This window comes from Hippocampus guttulatus, chromosome 10, assembly GCF_054856545.1.
Source record: "Hippocampus guttulatus isolate MCC_2025c chromosome 10, RoL_Hgut_1.0, whole genome shotgun sequence".
Taxonomy (NCBI): domain Eukaryota; kingdom Metazoa; phylum Chordata; class Actinopteri; order Syngnathiformes; family Syngnathidae; genus Hippocampus; species Hippocampus guttulatus.
Genome location: NC_141270.1, coordinates 9,604,174 through 9,623,635, shown reverse-complemented (window position 1 = coordinate 9,623,635; position 19,462 = coordinate 9,604,174). Strand labels below are relative to the sequence as shown.

Sequence of the window (19,462 nt, the reverse complement as noted above, 5' to 3'; positions counted from 1 at the left end):
CGTCATACAAAACAACAACTACAACATGATAGCTAAATCATATAAAATACCACAAATTCATTTCAACGCATATTATCTGCACGTGTTCATCTATCCTAAAAATAGAGCATACAGTACTGGTGAATGTCAGTTCTTCTCCAAGGAGAGCAGACGTGTTCCCCATCGACATGTTACATAACAATGCACACTCGTGGAACTAAGTGAGGCGACAAATGTTAAAGTTCATTGGATAATGCCACATTGTTTTTCTGTTGAGAGGACCTGCGGGGGGTTGTCACAGTGCTCTGTTTGAATCTGTTGTAGAAAATCTGTCTTGATTTTGTCATGAGTTCAACGTTCAAGTGCTATCAAAGGAAGTCGTTGATTTTCATTGACGGTGCATTTGTGCCCTGATCTTGTGGGGTTTTTTTGCAGCATCATAAAAATAATAACGTGATACATGAACAAAAGAAATTGCTACAGCCACTTAGATGAGTTAATATACAGTCCAATCTAAGGAACATACTCATTTACAAAGCATATCTAGTGCCGTGTACAGTAGTTTTATTTGTTGTGCAGGTGTGTGTGTTGAACTAGAAAGTCTCTTGAGGGATGCACTGCATGAACACCCCCATTGCGATAGAGCTCTCTGAGCTGCTGCTCAAACACAGACGACTCATAGGACATGTCAATCAAGTGTGGTCTAACCTTTACATTTGCAATAAATATTTGCGCGCACGGACACACACACACACACAAACACACTAACCCAACTTAATCCATATATTAATACCACCGGATTGCAAATATAGACACCATCAATACTTTATAAAAATTGTGAAATAACAGCAAGGAACGGTGCCGTTTACATCATCTGGAGCAGTTCAGTCCTTTCATCTTATGTCACATTGCATGTACCAGGAAGTAGCCTGCTATCGAGCAACACAAAGGCGAATCACCACAATGTTGGCGCTCTTTATTTCCCATTTGAATTGTAATATGTGTTCCACCCTTCCATGTAATGTCATTCTCCATGAACCAGGAAATAGCCTGCTAGTTTACATACAATTTTTACTGAAGCCGTTATATTTCTGGGGACCAACTCCAAAAAATAAACAAATGTGACAATAATGTGTTAGTTCTACAAATGGTTCTCAATCTGCTGTTAGCTGAGCTCAAACACATTTGTTTAAAACACATCTGAGATTCTTAACATGACCGTGATGCAACACGTCACTCCCTTTAAACATTTTGTGTGCCTCGTATTGGATTTTAAATATTTCCAGTCTGTCATTCACTACAAGAGGTATCACAAGGTTTGAAACAAGCAGTTGTTGTCACGCTGATGTGGGGGGTCATGGCGGGCAGAGGCCTAAAAATATCACGTGAAACACAGCGAGAGCAGTTAGCATGTGTCCTCATGCCGACTGTGAAGGAACAGGTCCTGTTTGGAAACAAATCACAAATTTCACACCACTGCAGTACGTATATGACAGGTAAGTGATTTTTTTTTCTGCTTTATACTCGGCTTCACACACTCATAATAATAATGAGGATCTTGATGAGTTGAATATTTTTTGGCTTTGAGAACAGTGATTCTTAACCTTGTTAGAGGTACTGAACCCAACCAGGTCATATGCACATTCACCGAACCCTTCATTCGAGAAAAATAAAAATATGTTTTGTTTTGTTTCCAAATTCAAGACATTAAAAAAAAAACACATTTATTAAAAACAGAAAAAATGTCAACACAATTAGTATAAGTATAAAGTATACGTTTTTTTAATTGTGCACAAAATGAACCAGCCAGTGATGGCCAAGCGGACATGTCATCAATAATTGACATGTTGCGTCGTGTGTGTCTTAACCTCCATGGCAGAGGCTCCGTCGAACCCCTGAGACTGATTCACCGAACCCTGAGGGTTCGATCGAACCTAGGTTAAGAACCACTGCTTTAATGTTTAACTTGCTTTTAGAATTGCATACTACGCCGTATGAAATCTTCTCAAGGGACGTAAATGGCTAACAGGCCATAGGATCCGAATGAGACCGATTATAATGCACAAGTTGAATGACATCCTCAGATTCTTTTGGTTTTATTGATATGTGTAGGTACATTCGCAGTAATAATTTGCAGATCTGTTTCTTACAATATATTCAGTGGCGGTTTCTGGCATCAGCATTATGTGCGGTTGCACAGGGCAGCATTGCTGGGAGATATTGTTACATGTCATGGATTGTCAAGGCATGACATGTCAATCACTGGCATTTGTATGGGGACTTTGCACTGCCGCATGAACGCGCCTACTATAGAAGAGATATGAGTCTAAACAAGGAGGAAAGTGGAAAAATTAATCTTAAAAATATCTACAAGAAAACATCTAACTAGTTTAAGTTTAAATCATTATTTTCATACATATATTATTTTCCTTGGTGCCTACAGGTGAACCATGTCCTCCTGTGGAGTAAAATCAAGAGGAAAGAACCCCTACATGGCGGTTCAAGTGGACCCAGACAGTGATTACATCACACCAGGTACTCTAGACCTGGAGCAGCTTTTCTGGACCGGCAGCAGCGTTCAATATGCACACTTCAACCAAGTCTGGCCCAATGTCTTCATCGGGGATGAGTAAGTCAACACGCACAAACTGCTGGAGTTATTCAGAAAGGAAGAAAAGGAAAAGAAATCATGACTAGAATTGATTTTATAAACGAATTCAGCGGTATGTGTTGTTTGGGAAACAGGAAGACGGCTCTGGAGCGACCTGGTCTGAAGGAGCTGGGTATCACGCATGTGTTGAATGCTGCAGAGGGGAAGTACAACAATGTGCTGACTGGTGCAGAATACTACACAGACATGGACATCCAGTATTTTGGGGTGGAGGCCGACGACAAACCCACGTTCAACATCTCGCAGTTCTTCTACCCGGCGACACGGTTCATCAGCGAGGCCCTGGGACAACCACAGAGTAAGTTAAGGGTGCAGTCTTGAAGCTGAAGTAACAAAGTAGCATTACAGTACTTCATTACTGGACTTAAATGAGTTTATATATTTCTTTTGTCTCTTCCGGGTAAGACAATTGAGAACAGATTCTCGTTTGCAATGCTGACCTGGCTGCAGACAGAGGAGTAAAACACAGTACAGTTCAGTTGTATTTAACTTCCAAGATAAACACAACTGAACTGTTTGTTTTTAAACATTTGATTATATTTTTATGTGCAGCACATTTACATTTTTTAGACCTTACTTGGGGGAAAAAAAAAGTTCAATACCCACAACATTTAGCAAGCATAAAGAAAAATTCACTGCCCAAATGAAAGCAAGCCTTCGCCATCCGCCACAACCATTCTGCAATTATTCTCACCTTATGACTGGTTCCAGACAAGGTGTTGGTGCACTGCGTGATGGGTCGCAGCAGGTCAGCGTCACTGGTCTTGGCCTACCTGATGATGGAGCAAGGCTTAACAGTGGTGGACGCCATTGAGCATGTGCGACGCCGCCGTTGCGTCCTGCCCAACCACGGTTTCCTGAAACAGCTCAGAGCTCTGGACATCACGCTGCAAGAGGAGAAGCTAAAACGACAAAAGACGCAAGATCAACAGTCGTGATTGGGATCACATTTTAAAAGGGGTTTGGGGTCCACTGGGTTTCATATCTCATTTTTATCTCGGCAACCTGCTTTCTTGTAGCAGTGAACGTGTTGAGCAAATGTGCAAGTGATGTGTGGATGTTAAGTGGTACTATAGGTCGGGTGGATGTTGTTTAGAGTACATCAGGGGAGATGCAGTAACTTCAGAAAAAGGAAGAATCATTTCTAAATTTTCGACTACTTCTTCTGACAGACAAGCGCAGTCTGTATTGTTAACTTTAGAAAGTAGTAGAAAATAAAAGGAATAAAACACATGTTTTAACACAAGCTGATATTATAAGGTCCACCATACAGGAGACTAAGAGTAAAATATGAGTCCTGTGGAACAATTGATACTTTTATTAATCCATCATGAAATGTATTAAATGCATCTCATTTACCTTTATAAAGGGTTTAAATGTTATCAGCAATGCAATGTTGAAAAATTGAATTATAAAAGGGAAAAAAATCCAACACTCGCGATTTTGGTTTGGTTTTGTTTTCATTGTATTTGTCCATGCTAGACAAAGTCTGGCAACAACAAGACAAAAGGGTCACTTGAGGCCTCTTGTTTGAGCACATATTGTGGAAAAGGATGGAACAGGATTGTACATCCAAGATTTTAAAACAATTACAATAAAAGGAAGAAAATACCATTGTGCATCATCAAAAATTGTCTCGTGTATTCAAGTATTGATTGATCCAAATCAAACACAAAGAGATGAAAACGAAATCTTATCCCGATGTGATAAACGTGTATTTATGTCGAATTAAAGAAAGCCAAGTCTTGAGGTACTTGGAAAATGGGTAATAAAAAAAAATAAAAAATTACACAACACAATTACAATGGCCACTGCCACAATGCCCGCAATTATCCTTTGATTGTTGGTCTTGGGTTCCAATAGTAAGAGCATATGTGCACTATTACTTTGCATACTGATGACAAAAGTGGCTTCAAGTCTTTAAACGTTTGCAACAAAGAATAAAAGGCACTCATTATTTGCACACAGTTGAGTGTCACAGTTCTGCTTCCTGTGGCCAGTGGCTTTGACACCTACTAATAATGCATTTGAAAAAAAAAACTTTGTCCTGTCCTTAACTGGCCTAATCGATCACACACAAATTAATTCTTTGATTTGCCGATCTTGCATCTGAATGACTGACAAATCCCTATTAATAGTCTCTGCAGCGCAACCAGGTGGAAAAAAGAATACATACTCATGTGAGGTGGCACAAAGGTAACAATTAAAAAGAAGTCGGATGGTAGGTTAAAAAAATATATCTGATGGATGGGGAAAACCGGGATAAAAAGCATTCCGGGTGACATGTTTGTGTTCAACGATGGACATTTTTGGGGTGAAACAGAACAACAATAAAAACACATCAAACAAAGTCTGACTTTTCAGGGAACGTGCAACCCAATCTTCTAATAATGACGTTGGCAGCATAGTGAGCTGCTCTCACGCATTGGTCCAGTGTTTTTTCTCGGACCAGCCCAGACAGGAAACCTGCGAAAGAGAAGGATTTTTTTTTTGTTTGTTTCAAAACTGGGAAGAAACACTGTAACCTAACAAGACAGAGAAGCATACATGGCAAGCTCTCACCTCCTACAAAGGCGTCACCAGCACCGTTTGTGTCCACTAGGTCTTTGGGATCAATTGCCATCACTGGAAAGGTCTCAATTTTATCACCTGAACATAAAGAGGAGAAATAATTACACCTCAAATACAGGATTGTTTTCTTTGAAGGGGGGTGGGGGGGGGGGGGGGAAGCAATGGAAATCTTACTGAGCGCCATCACAGTTTCATCCGTCCCCTGAGTCAAGACAACAATTCTTTGTCGCTTGGTGTTGATTTTGGGCAGGGCCTGCACTTTCTTGGCAATCTCCTTAATGTCTTTGGTCTGCAGAGATGTGACCGCAGGGCGCATGTTTTATACAAAATGCATGAAAGAGCAGCGGCGAGAACAGGAGGGACATTGAATCACCTCAAAAGCTTGCTCTTTCGCGAATGCAGCTGCCTCCTGTAGGATAGAATCAAAACCAAAAAAAATAAAAAATCTTTAGTTAATGTTTGTTGATCCTCACATGGAAAAAATGTCACATTTTTAATCTGGCACAACAAGCATGTTATAGCCCCCTCTCCCCTAACATTGTGAATTAAATCAATACATTTTAGTCATTTTGAGAGGGAAAGGGGAAAAAAACAATTGAAATAATGCAGTTGCACACCCTCCATAACAGGGAACTGGCTCTGTTTGGAATTAACCAATCAGATTTACTCATTTTCTCTTGGATTCACGAAATTTAATGTGCCTCTGATTAACCACGAATAAAGTTAAACTGTTGTAGTAGGCTTTTCTTTGCATCTTTTTAAGTAAATGACTTTTACTTTGAACTGTCCACGATTCCCTCCACCTTGCCTAAATTCCACCTGGTTACCTCAGACCATAACAAACTCTCCCAAACACAAGTGACAATGTTATTATGGTTCAATGAAGCCATGTTGAACCTTTTGGCCAAAGGTTTCTAAACAGAAAAAAAAACAACAACAACTATGCTTCAAGAATTAGCTTTCCGTGCAAATCACTTCATCTATACATTGATCTATAACCGCTGTTTCTGAGGATTGCTTTGCAGAAAACTGCTACTCTAGCCTAAGATGACGAGACGATGACGCTGGAAATCTTTAAGACACCTATGGGAATCCAAGCTGTTGACAAGAAGCCCCTGCGAAGTCCAGTAGTTGGGGGGTGGTGGGGGTCAAAGAGGCAACAATTTGTTAAAGGACACACTCACTGGCCCAAAAGCGAAATTGAGCAATTTTCTGGACTGAGGAAAGCAAGATTGCTTTTTTGGGGACGAAGAGGGACTGCAGACAGTTTGTCAGAAGAAAAATACGCTGCCATAATGCTATGGGGATGTTTCTCATTCTGTCGTGCTGGACCAATTTTTGTCTTAGCATGAGCCATGGATGAGTTTGAATACATCTGAATTTTTGAAGAGGCAATGGTTCCTCATGGTGAAGGAGAAAACAATGAGTCCAGGCGCACCTGTCGGCAGACCCGATTCCCAGACCATAACACAATAGAGAACTCGTGGGGGCAAGCCAAAAAAATTCAGAATGTAGTGTAATCATGTTGTGTCAGAAGTTGGAGCAACACAGACACTTACCTTCCAAAAAGGAATAACACATTTGCTACATTTTATTCATGTTTGATTTGGAGTAGTAGAATGCGCGGAGGTCCCTGTGCATTTGCGTGTACGGAAATAAAAACTATAATAAAGATTCTAATTTTTTTTGCTTGACTCCCTTTTGTTTTTCACACAGTGCTATTATTCGGAACCCAAGCGCACATATAAGGTGGAAAGCTGCCTTACCGTCTCATTGCCAAAGAGCACATCCACGTAAGGCAAGAGCTGCATGAGATGGTCCTTGAAAAACTGACAGATGAAGGGTGCCGACAGGTTAAGGCAGAACAGTTTGTTATTTTCCGATGCGTGCTTGGCCACTTTCAGCATGGACTCCAAAGACACTGTGACAAAGAAACCCTGGGAGGAAACGGTCAACATCTGCATCAATACATGTGGGAACACATAGGACAGCAGTGGTAAAATACTATACGAAGCCACGAGCAAAAAGAAATGTTTCATTACATCCGATTAAATACACATACGACACTATGAAACAGTGTCCCCCGAAACTTTGAGCCAAGGCACACATTTAACTTTAGAAAAATCTCACAACACACCATTAAATAAAAAGTATCCAGACTGAACTACTGATAACCACGTCTCAGTTTACTAACAAATTCACTGAATGTGAAATTTTTTGGACTTTTCAAAATAAAACTTCTGCTATCTATTGGAGTAGAATTGAATTGCTCTCAATAAATCAATATATCACAATGGACCAGCGGTCGGCAACCCGCAAGAACGGAGCTGCACGCGACATCCTTATGTTGTAATAAATTAAAAGTGTTCGATTGAAGTGTATGATATTTGTCTCAGAAACGTGTATCACTTCTTTCTTCAGACTTTGTGCAATTTCGGTGATCAGCATTTGCCGTCCGCATCCCTGTAAAGATAAAGGTGACTTCCTACAGCCCTGATTTGCACACACTGGGCGTAGAAGTCCCAATAACCAGGTACGTACAATAAATACTTAGGCAGTAATTTTGCAAATATTTCTTTCCCTGTTCAGTGAAATTGTTCTCTTTTTTCCAGAGTACTTTTAAATCGGGGCAAGACTCCACTACACGCTCCAAAAGTTGAAAGGATGATGGCTGAAGTTCAGCTCTCGAAGTTTGCTCTACGTTCAGCTTTTTAATTAAATTACCTGAATCTTTGCAATTTTTTTTTGGGAAGACTTCAAAACGTGTTCATTTAATACATAAAATTTAATTTTCTGAAACATGGATTTCATAATTTTTTTTGGAGAGTGTGGGACAAATAAAGGATATCTTATCTTAAGCAACACACTATTTTAAGTTTCTTTCTCTTTCTCTTACTCAATGATAGTTGATGGAATCACTGTGAAACAATCCAAATCCAGGTCATAAATCCATTTTGATTACTTGGTCTGAAAGGTTAGATAACTACTGGAGTTAAGCTATTATTGTATTGAGTGACAAGCAGGTCATTTTCATGTGGAATCAAGTTTCTAAAGTTCACCTCGAAAGTTTGAGGTGAACAAGAGGGTCAAGCAACATTCGCAAATCAGTACTCACGGCAATATAGTAAACTTTAGCCTTTTCCACCAACTTCCAATTTTCTTCAAGGTCCAGATGTTTCTCCTTCTTATAACAATTAGCGGCAGCCAGGTTAGCCACCAGTGACCTTAAAGAAAGGGGGGAAACGCCAGAGAATAACAAACCATGTACTGCATGTTTCAAGTAAACAAAACGAGCTTACGTGTGTGTGGCCCTTACCGGTTCGCTCCAGTGACGCACGCTGCACACGAGCCCGTGGGTTCCTTGTCTTGCTCGTAATAGTGGGCATCGATGTGGGCCTCCTCTGCCTTCTGCTTCAGGATCTCCCCAAACTTGTCTTTGCCGATGCATCCGAAGAAAGTGCCCACGTTGTGAGGCTCCTGGATCATCCACTGCACACAGTGAAGGCGCAGATTACAACTCCACATTAAATGAAGGACGGAATCACTGCGGTGATTTTCACAGCACGACGCATGCGTCTAACCTGAGCAATCTTGATGGAGTTCTGTGTGGCTCCCCCAGCGTGGTATTCCGCTTTGAACTTGTTCACTATCTCATCAAATCTGCATGTGGAAAAAAATAACAAATGCACAAAAATAATAAATAAAGCAAGACCTATAATCACACTTGATCGAACAGATATTGCCAGGCTTAAGTAACCGATTCTAAGATGGTTTTGGAATCACACTTGAAAGGTCCTAACACTCCTAATGTGTTTAAGTAGCATGTAGAGACTCCACATGCTTGTATGCACTCTCTGATGGGTGGTATCCCCCAAAACATTCATGCCAATACAGTACATGTATGCGGTAGAACTTCAATCGGTCTCAAATCAACTACTTGTTCCAGAGTAGGCAATGACCTCTAGTGGCATCAGACGTGCACTACAACACACACCACATGTACAGTGTTGCCTACTGGCCCTACTTCGTTTGAGCAGAGAAACCTAGACGTTTTACTCCTCCATAATATGCAGTAAAATAGGCTGAACTTTGCAATTTATTATACATTATAAATCAATATTAATAGCAGGACTAAAAGCACCAAATTTGCCTTGTTTGATGTACAGTTGTTCTGTCCGGGATGGTGGGCAGGACACCTGCTGTTAAATGTTCTGAGACAGAGCCAGATGCTGCAGCGTGGGGCTCACTGTAAACATTTCCTTGCTAAACAAAGAAACAACGGGTTATCCTACAAGAGCGGAGGATAAAACGACACATGTGATGGATGGGCCTATTTAAGTTAGAAAACAAATTCATGTTGGATGTTTCAATGGTTCCGAACTCATTTGCCATCTCTTGAAAACACTTTTGCACAAGGCAGGGCTTGATATGCATGCTTATTCGCCAAATCTAAAAATGCATGATATACTGCAATGGCCACTTTTTACAGCGTATGCTGACGACAGCCCAGATGCCAGGTTGAGGCTTATTGTGATGACAATAGCCACCTTCACAGTGCTCTGTCTACAATGCAAAAGACGGCTTAATGCTCTGAAGCATTGTTTGCGTGGGATCTCTTTGTAAAAAGACTCCCCGTCACCCACCACTCCCCACAAATGTGTCAGCACTGCAATGACTTCCTGGTCTCTTTTTCTGATTCATCTTGGATAAGCACCGTCTCATAGGTCGTGGTTTCCATTTTGCACTTTTTACCAACTCCTTGTGGGTATTTGCAATTTACCGGTACTTGAGGTTTGCCAAATGGATTAACAAGTGTATTGGGTGACTACCCGCCGCATTTATGAATAACTACAGCGAGATTGACTGCTCAACTTTATCTCCTGCTGTTTGCTTTGTGGCTCTTGTCTGACAGGAACTGGGAGGTGAAAAGTCCTGCTCTGCTATTGGCTCACACACACTCGCCGTGCGAGATCTGCTGCCCTACTATTGCTGTTCTATAACCAAATGGAGTTCAACGCGGGCGATTCACAGGGCTGTTGTGACTGGTCCGCTGCAGCCTTGAGAGGAGCCCGTTAGAATGTCGATGGAACAGTTAACGGACAAGCATGTGACATCAAATAGTCAATATTCTACAAGAGAGGCTCTTAAGGGGGAAATACGCACAGTGCTTTGTGCTTGTCCTCAGCCAGGATCTGGTCATTTGGCTTGAGTGTGTATCTACAAATTAAAAAGCACAAAAAAAAAGTGTTATTGACATTCATTTAGAAAAAGAAATACACAACAGCCCTCACACACGACTTGGTTTATCTTCACAGGGAGTACAGACAAAATAGTGGTTCTCCAAAACATTTTTCATGCCTGACGCACAGTTTCATTTCTGCTTTATTTGGAAGAGAGGCTGAATTCGATGTACAGTATGTGCTCGGCTGTTTTAAATCTAATCCCAGCATTTACGCAAGGGCTTCCTTGCAGGGTGGACTCTGGACTTGAAGCCACATGAGCACTTTGTCCTGCTCACTTCAGTGCAGCATGGACAATGCTGAGGGAAAAAACTGCTGTTTATTACAGAGGATACAAAGTCAACGAAATAGGTAAATAAATAGTTTGGCTGGTGCCAACTGGTATTAGGAAATCAAACAGTTATTTTCTGTGCCCACTTCAGAGGTTAAACAGAAAACAAGACCGAAATGACACATTATTGCCCATTCTGCACTTGAAGCTGCCAGTTTGTATTTCGCGTTGTGCTTCTTAGACCAACAGACACAAATTATTTTGACTGTTATTGAACTTACTTGTCCAAGAAGTCTTTGTCCACCATGGCACAAATGTCAAGCAAGGGATTTCCCATCCCGAACAGTGAATTAGGGCTGCAACATAAGCGTAAAAAGAGGATTTAGTCATCGCTTTCCTCTAAGTAAGCAAGGAGCATCTTGAGATTACATGTCGTGGCATCCTGTTTGTTTACTTTCTCCGAGTCTGCTCTCGGTAAGTCAGCAAGTGTGCCAGAAATGCCACCATGGGCATATGTGTGACTTGAATGTATTTACCGGTACTATTCTTTTGCAAAGGCTAGCGCCTTGTGACCACAATCACATGACGATGAAAAGGAGAAATAGTGCACGTCTATGACATTGTGTTGTCAAAGTATACAGAGAGAGCCCAGTCAACCCATGCGTGTCATTATGTTAAGATGGCACCACCGGGCTTGTGGGTTGTTTCTGCGGCAACACTGCACTTGAACACTTCATAAAAGGCAGGGGTGCGAAACTGACAGATATCGGGCCATATATGGCTGACTTATTTTTCCCTGCCGTGCAATTCTACAACAAATACAGCATAGAGGAACTGTTGTAACATTTAACCCACAAAGGGTCATAATCTAGTCTGGACACTGAGGCAAAAATACACATTCTATTGAATTAGAATATAAGCATATAGCATCTTCAATATGCATCTAGCATCTTCGATGTGCGTTCCAAAATCTATTAAACAAAGAGTGAAGAACTTTGTAAGATTCTGAGCAATTGAATGAAATGACGCCACAAAACTGTCAATTGCCTTAGTGTCCAGACTTTAAAGACTCCTCGTAACTGACAATTGCATCTTTTCTTCCCCCTCATAAATGCTGTATGGGCCTCCTTGGATTTAGGAAAGAGTACCGCATTAAACGGCAGTCATGTGATTCCATTTGCAAAAGGACACTGATATGACCGGCATATGACCCGTTTCCAGACCCCTAGGCCATGTGTCAGTGAAAAACATCCACATATGCAACATCAGCGAATGGCTGTCGCGTAACTTGTTGCTTTTCTAATCCACAAAATCTTGCAGTACAGAGTACATAGCCTACATTTACACGCCTCCCTTTGGTAACTAGAGCCATTTACCAAAACATAGAAGAATAACGTTTATTTATTCGAAAGACCATGCATGGACCCCTGTGGATGCCACACCCTCGCTATCTTGTCCAACAGCACATATATCGTCCTTCTATGCAAGTCAGATAATATCTGTGCAGCCAATTATTTAAGCATTACATTAATCCTCTTTGCCACTGGAGACTTACCTCAATACAGACATCTCTCTGTCAGTCTGTGCAGGTGCTCGAGACCTGTTGAGCGAGCTAAATGAGAAAGGAGCAAAGAATTACCAAACTGCTCATTTTCAGCACAAATGTGTGGCAGATCGATGATACCCCCCGCCCCCCCCAACCGCAACCCCAGCTCCTCCTCCTCCTCCTAACTGGATGACTGGCATCTAAAGGAGGTAGGGCCACGAGGAGTCTTTCTCTGGCAGGCTATTGGCTCAGTCTCCCCTCAACACATCTCTCGTGAAAAATACTTAGATATTCGTGAGAGGTGTGCTGATAAGCGCTTCAAGGGAGCTGGATTAAGTGCGAAGAGTGGCACGGCGGTGCGTCCAAGTGCCCTCGCGGGGGACTGGGTATAAAAACGGTGCCTTGTCGAAGTCACGTGACTGCCATGCCACTAGTTGTGGCGGGCGGGCTATGGTGCGTTCAAGTGTCACCCCAACAAACCTGGCACCGGAACAGCAATTCAATGACGGGGAGTGAACTATTTTTCTACATACCAAGGGTCACCTTGAACCGGCAATGGCAACTCAAGGGACAATGACAAGGGAAGACATTGTAATAGCGCTACTCGAAGACGATTCTGTTTCAATTCCACTACAGATTTTACTCTAGATTTCACGTATACCGTAACAACTAGGTTACACACAAGCGTTGACCTTATTTCTTCTCATTCACATTCGTGTAAACAAAATATGACCGCAAGGGAAGTTTATATTTTGTTTCAACAACTATACTGAACCACGCATTTTTACACCCCAGGACTGTGGTTACCTTTGTTTGACAGGAGATGTTTTGGGTGCACAGTCCGTCTCCCCATGTGCAGAAATTTTAGGTTTCTTAGCTTTGGGTTCTTCGGAGGAGGCCATTGTTGGTCAGGCTAGGCACGTAGCGTTCAACCGTCTTACCGGCGAGATAGCGTGCAAGTATCATGTTAGTTAATAAATAGACCTTTATTATTCACCCTGATTGTGGGCTCGCAGGCGACTAAAGCTCGGCCGTCCAAGACGGCCCCACCAATCACATGGTGTATTTCGTGAATTGAACAGCGTTATTAAAAATATTAACAATAGTCACTCGACTTTTGGAGTTACACTGTTCTAAAACGAATATTAAATGTAGCTGAATGAGGACGCCCCATCCGCGATTCTAAAAAGCCACTGATTCTCATCACAATTAAAGCCAGGCAGTCAATAAAGTAATTGATTAGCAGAAATGAATAACTAGGAAATATGATAATTTAATCCCAAAACTAGAAACGGGTCATTGACTTCATTTTTGGGCTCCATTTCGGATTTTAGACAATACCAAGTTTCGATACTTTCGTTGAAGGTTATCTATAATGAATAGAGTCCAAGTTAAGAATTTGCTGACAAACACGCGCACTCAGGAATAATGCACAGTTGACGTAAAATTGTAACTCACACATATCAGTGTGTTTTATTCATTTCTGAGCACTCCACATTTTGTGTAACGAAAATCCTGAAAGACGAAAATGAGGTAACATACAACAGTCGCCTTTAAAATTTGCCTGAAAAGAAAAAATAGAACAGTTGCCTCGTACATTTAATTCTCCCGATAAATGTTTACATTATTATTTCAGGCTCTTAAAAACCTTAATGTGGATTCTAGCTTATTAAATTTATTGCCATAAAATATTACCTCAGGTTTGTTATGCGTTTCGCTGGAGCAGGCATTCTCTCGGCCTTTCCTGCCTAGTGGCAAGTGGCAACATCATCAGCTTGTCGACCAAACTGCAGTCAGCAGGTAAAACTTTTAAGTGTCACACGGAACTTTTCTATTCATAAGCTGTTCTCCATATGCAATTCAGCGGTTCGTGTCATCGTAGTTAGAATTTGTTGTATGCTGGAAATATGCATATGCCTGTACATTTATTCCCGAATCTATAACCTGAAAGTTAAGGAACTGCTCGAAGTGAACTCGATCGACTCAGTGAGTTCTTCAGATTTGACACAACCATGTGACACTTCCTTTCTGACACCATCAATTCTGAATGAATACAGGAAAGAGAATGTGAATTTAGTATGATGCTTTACTTTGTTGACAACAACGACCACTTTGTTTTTTCAGCTGAGATGATTCACAGTCTGTTCCTCATTAATTACACGGGAGACATCTTCCTGGAGAAACACTGGAAGAGCGTCATCAACCGGAGCGTGTGTGACTACTTCTTCGAAGCCAAGGAGAAGGCGCTAGAACCCGAGAATGTGCCCCCCATCCTGCAGACCCCACACCATTATCTCATTAATATATACAGAGGGAAGCTCTTCTTCCTCGCTGTCATCCAGACTGAAGTGCCTCCGCTGTTTGTCATTGAATTTCTGCACAGGGTTGCAGACACACTTCAGGTAAGACAAAACATAGGAGGGGAAACAACAGTGGATTTAAAAGTCTACATATCCGTCTTCAAGTGCCAAAAGAGACTTAATAATTTCAAGACATTTTCCACCATGTATGCCTTGTAAGTACAACTCATTTGACTTAGAAAGAAAATCTTTTCAAGAAAGGAAGTAAAAAATAAGTCCAGTACCTAAAATCACATTCAACCTGATGTTACATGGGAGTCAACACACATCTTAACATTGTTTTTTTTTTTACCTCAGGGTTTTCAGTGCTGTTCAAATTGCTCCCCTCTCCCTCCAGTCTCTGGCCCCAGACAAGCTGTGTTATGTTTGCCGAATGCATACCTTGAATCACGCATGCCTTTTTAAACTATAGCGAAAAGGTTCAACACCAACAACAGACCACAACAAAATCTCCTTCATTGGTGAAAAAAAAAGTGTTTTCAAATGAATGCAGTGTTTTGAAACTATTTAACTTATGCGCTTGGCATTTGAACAGGGGTGTGCAGACTTTATATTCAGTGTATAATCCTTGCAGGGGCTATTTCTGTCTTTATAAAATTCTCTGAAGAAAGCTGAGCTTTTATTTAGCAATCCTGGATGTCCAGTTTAAGGTTCATGTTGAGTGTGCTCTTTGTCCTCACTAGTTAGACAATGTTGGCACATGAGAAGCACAGTAGGTTTAAGGTTTCATTATTTTACCAAAAATATTACTGGTAAGACACAGTCATTCTACGCGGTCGCGAAATAGTCTTGCTAATGAGGACAAAGAGCATACTAGCACACGGACCTTAAGCATGATATCAAGGACATCGACCAAATGCTCAAATGGCTTTACATACAACAGGACTACTTTGGAGATTGCTCCGAAGGCGTGATCAAAGACAACCTGGTGACGGTGTACGAAATACTCGAAGAAATGCTCGACAACGGCTTTCCGCTGGCAACCGAGTCCAACGTCCTCAAGGAGATGATCAGGCCTCCCACAATCCTCCGATCGGTCGTCAATACTCTCACCGGTAAACAGATGGCTAGTATTTACTTGATCTTAAAATGTGTAGGAACATAATCCAAATCTTGTGCTGCCTTTCTCCTTAGGGGGGAGCAATGTAGGAGACACGCTCCCCACGGGTCAGTTGTCCAATATCCCCTGGAGGCGTGCTGGTGTGAAATATACCAACAATGAAGCATACTTTGATGTCATTGAGGAAATAGATGCCATTTTGGACAAATCAGGTTTGAAGGCACTGCCTACTGAAATATCCACCATTTGGTTTGGTTTAGCAGAGTATATTCCAGATAATGCATTTACATGTAATATTCAGTACAGAGGAAAAAGAGCTCTAAAGGAGTAGGCTGAAGCAGAAGCATATAAAAATCTACACCACCATATCAAGGGTATCCAATCTTTGGGAACTGTGCTTGTTGCTCAGGTTCCACAGTGTTTGCAGAAATTCAAGGTGTGATTGAAGCCTGCGTCAGACTCACGGGGATGCCCGACCTCACTCTGTCCTTCATGGTGAGTGCTCAGCTTTGAGGATATACTGTACAGTGGTGCCTTGACTTACAAATGGAAATGGCGTTAGAAGAACAACTGTTTGAGTGTCACAATTTACATGCATTAATTCAATGAACAGTAGGGAAGTATAATTCAGAGTGATACTAAATGCAAATTTGATTAAGAAACGCGCAACATTGTTGCAACTAAGCTGCAGTAAGATTAAGTATTTTTTTTACAGAGGATAAAGAATGTATTGCTGTGAGTATTATTATTTGTCTGCCTGAATGTGTTGCTACCGTTTGTGTTTTCATTGTGTTCATGTAGAAGTTGCTTCCTCCCACCCCCCATTGTTAAATGTATAGCAGTGTCCGTGCTAGTTTTGTTAGCCTGTCTGTGGTGTTTTGTCACAAGTGGAGGTGCAACTGCACTTTTAATGGTTTTAAGGTCTGTTTGTGTGCAATTGGTCCCGTGTCATTGTTTTGTGCATTGAAGAATCCCCGTCTCCTGGACGATGTCAGCTTTCACCCCTGTGTGCGGTTCAAGCGCTGGGAGTCGGAGCGCGTCCTCTCTTTCATCCCGCCCGACGGCAACTTCACCCTAATGACTTATCACGTCAGCTCCCAAAAGTAAGTACAGTACAGTCGAGGTCACTCTGCAGCGACTTTAAATTGTCTGGAGGTGTGAATGTGAGTGGGAAGGGTTCTGCGTCTTTTAGTCTTTTGTTCCTATCTTGTGTCATGTCCAGCAAAAAGATGTGTCGTATATCTTCAACTCACAATAGTTTTTTTTTTGATGAGCAAAATCAACCCCGTTGCCTTCTTCAGTCTGGTGGCCATTCCGGTATACGTGAAGCAGAACATCAGCTTTATGGAAACGGGCTCTTGCGGCCGTCTGGACATCACAATCGGGCCAAAGCAGACAATGGGGAAGACGGTGGAGGGCTTGCTGGTCACCATCCACATGCCCAAAGCCGTGCTCAGTGCCAACCTCACCGCCACGCAGGGGAACTACACGTACGACCTCGCCACCAAGGTGAATGCCCACTCAGCTCATAAGATGCCATCATCTTGCCAGTGAACCAGGGTCTGAGGAGTCAATTGTATTCCACTCAGAAAGGTACAATGGATGCAGTTGTTTGGCGGACATCGCCACATTTTTATTTAACGCAGTTTAAAGTTTTACTTGGGAGATGCTCACATTTCTCTGCTTATAGCTTGCTGTCTCAACTCCACTTGTTGTATTTTACCATTTTCACGCAGCTAAAAAGATAACTCAAAATTGGGCCAGGTAATGAATACTCTCAGACTAGTTATTACAAAGCAGTAGATGCGAGAGCTGATCATAACTTTATTATTGGAACTTTGTTAACGTACTTTAGTACTACACAAATTTGAGAATATCTTGTAGGATACAGAGTGCGATGCTGTAATTCTTTTAAAGTAATATGAACAAAAAGAACTTGAAATGTGGTTACATACCCATGAAATGTTACGGTTAGCTTGGGCCACTGGAATGTAGGACCCCACCATGGCCCTTTCGCTTGCATTGAGGAGGAGCTACAGTATTTCACATGTCAAACTATTAATGACAGTCTGTCTGTGAAAATGTGCGCGTCCTGCACCTGAAATGCGTCCGAAATCAGAAAAGAAAAATAAGCGAAATAACGTTGCTCATCATTGATGTTATACTTTTCATTCGGCGCATAGTAAAATGTGGTTTATTTGCAACCACATGGTTTTAGCTGTGTCGCCGATGGTGTCGTGGTACAATCACTTGACTTGTGTGCGGGCAGCATGGGATCGGTTCCCACTCAGTGACGGTGCGAATGTGGGTGTGTATGGTTGTTTGTCTCTATATGTGCCCTAGAACTGACTGGCAACCATTTTAGGGGGTAATCTGTCTTTTGCCTGAAGGAGTTGGGATAGGCTCCAGCAAACCCCGCGACCCTCTTCAGGATAAGCAGTGTTGGTTGGACGAATGGATGGATGAATGGTTTTAGCTGTGTTTTTGACAGCATCCGTGTGTGTTTTGTGTAGGTTTTGCTTTGGGATGTGGGGAAGCTGAACCCCCAGAAGCTTCCGAATCTGCGAGGCAGTCTGAGTGTGCAGTCGGGTGCTCCGAAACCTGAGGAGAACCCCTCGCTCAACATCGACATGAAGATTCAGCAGCTGGCCATATCAGGTAATACAAACAACAGGTGAATGTCACAATACGTTGTTCTAACAATGAACTCTTGCTCTCTACAGGCCTGAAGGTGAACCGTCTGGACATGTACGGGGAGAAGTACAAACCTTTTAAAGGGGTCAAATACCTCACCAGAGCTGGGAAGTTCCAAGTGAGGACCTGACTCAATCACCACTCGGCAATCATGCTCCAGACCCAGCGATCCAAATCTATCCTAACCTCAGCAATATTAACAAGTCATTTTGCATTCTAACAGTTATTTATTAAATCCACATTACGGCATTACAGGCTCTGTAAATATCAAGCGGCTTACGTGTGGCCTCTGAAGGGAAGCCTTAATAATAACAATAATAATATAAGTAACCCATGTGACCAATTCCTCCAAATGTCGTTTTGCTGAAGGGAATATGTTGCTTTGTAAATGGGCACTGGGCCCACACAATCAGTCATGAAATATGGCTTGCATGTTGCCTTTCTGCGCATCTTTTTTTTTCTACTTTGAATGTGACATACTATTCAATGTCTTTGCACACTTTAACTCTGTAATGTGGCCTTGTAAGGTGCTTCCTTCAGGACTTTATACCAATCTGTTTTATAGATAGAGTATGGTGCAGTAAGATAAGTGCTCCGTTATGATCTGCTCACTATTACGTCAGGCTGTGAGTGGCTGTGGGGAACACTTACTCAGAAATCTGCACAACCTTGACGTGTTCTTGAATGCAACTTCCTTGCATTAGCCTCGCCTTTGCACAACCTTTTCTCTATGTGAAAAAAATCCTTCTCTCTTAGTCTGAACTTCAGTGCACAAGAGGTCTTTTAAAAATATTTGCCAGAATAAAATGTACTCTACTTATTTGTGTGCTTCTTTTATGTTAATGTGCATGAAACAATGTTAAGAATGTATCTAAAAATCCACAACAGAATTACAGAATAAAATAGAGTGAAATGGCCAATATAAGTACTGGTATGTTTTTAGCAGACATCTGGAAGTGATGTGTGTTAGAGCATTCTGATATATATCAAATTCAATACAATTGTGAAATTCTACCATAGAGTAATTATGACTTGATTTGGTCTGATTCTGAGTGATGAGAACTCACAAG

At 41.7% G+C, this 19,462-nt stretch overlaps 3 protein-coding genes across 8 annotated transcripts; 2 read left to right on the top strand and 1 right to left on the bottom strand.

The window, feature by feature from the left end:
- Positions 1-2,429: 2,429 nt before the first annotated feature.
- LOC147199199 (dual specificity phosphatase 29-like) lies at positions 2,430-3,588 on the top strand. The gene is made up of 3 exons (XM_086121286.1): positions 2,430-2,608; positions 2,725-2,948; positions 3,362-3,588. The coding sequence occupies exons 1-3, from the start codon at positions 2,430-2,432 to the stop codon at positions 3,586-3,588; spliced, it is 630 nt and encodes a 209-aa protein (XP_085977412.1).
- A 365-nt stretch (positions 3,589-3,953) lies between these two features.
- Positions 3,954-13,226, bottom strand: LOC147199198 (adenosine kinase-like). 2 transcript variants are annotated; one of them, XM_086121283.1, is made up of 12 exons: positions 13,086-13,226; positions 12,288-12,344; positions 11,014-11,088; positions 10,385-10,438; positions 8,803-8,881; positions 8,538-8,710; positions 8,337-8,445; positions 6,988-7,158; positions 5,595-5,630; positions 5,396-5,510; positions 5,213-5,299; positions 3,954-5,116 (listed from the first exon to the last, which is right to left on the bottom strand). In XM_086121283.1, the coding sequence occupies exons 1-12, from the start codon at positions 13,178-13,180 to the stop codon at positions 4,992-4,994; spliced, it is 1,176 nt and encodes a 391-aa protein (XP_085977409.1). In that variant the 5' UTR covers positions 13,181-13,226; the 3' UTR covers positions 3,954-4,991. The 2 variants fall into 2 exon arrangements, with proteins under 2 accessions (XP_085977409.1, XP_085977410.1); XM_086121284.1 differs by lacking the exon at positions 12,288-12,344 and having other exon boundaries at positions 13,086-13,215.
- Positions 10,680-19,212, top strand: ap3m1 (adaptor related protein complex 3 subunit mu 1). 5 transcript variants are annotated; one of them, XM_086121277.1, is made up of 9 exons: positions 10,680-10,812; positions 14,403-14,680; positions 15,522-15,693; positions 15,773-15,910; positions 16,108-16,193; positions 16,668-16,801; positions 17,000-17,207; positions 18,212-18,356; positions 18,422-19,212. In XM_086121277.1, the coding sequence occupies exons 1-9, from the start codon at positions 10,758-10,760 to the stop codon at positions 18,520-18,522; spliced, it is 1,317 nt and encodes a 438-aa protein (XP_085977403.1). In that variant the 5' UTR covers positions 10,680-10,757; the 3' UTR covers positions 18,523-19,212. The 5 variants fall into 5 exon arrangements, with proteins under 5 accessions (XP_085977403.1, XP_085977407.1, XP_085977408.1 ...); XM_086121281.1 differs by lacking the exon at positions 10,680-10,812 and adding an exon at positions 11,058-11,206; XM_086121282.1 differs by lacking the exon at positions 10,680-10,812 and adding an exon at positions 12,322-12,487.
- The last annotated feature ends 250 nt before the right edge of the window (positions 19,213-19,462 follow it).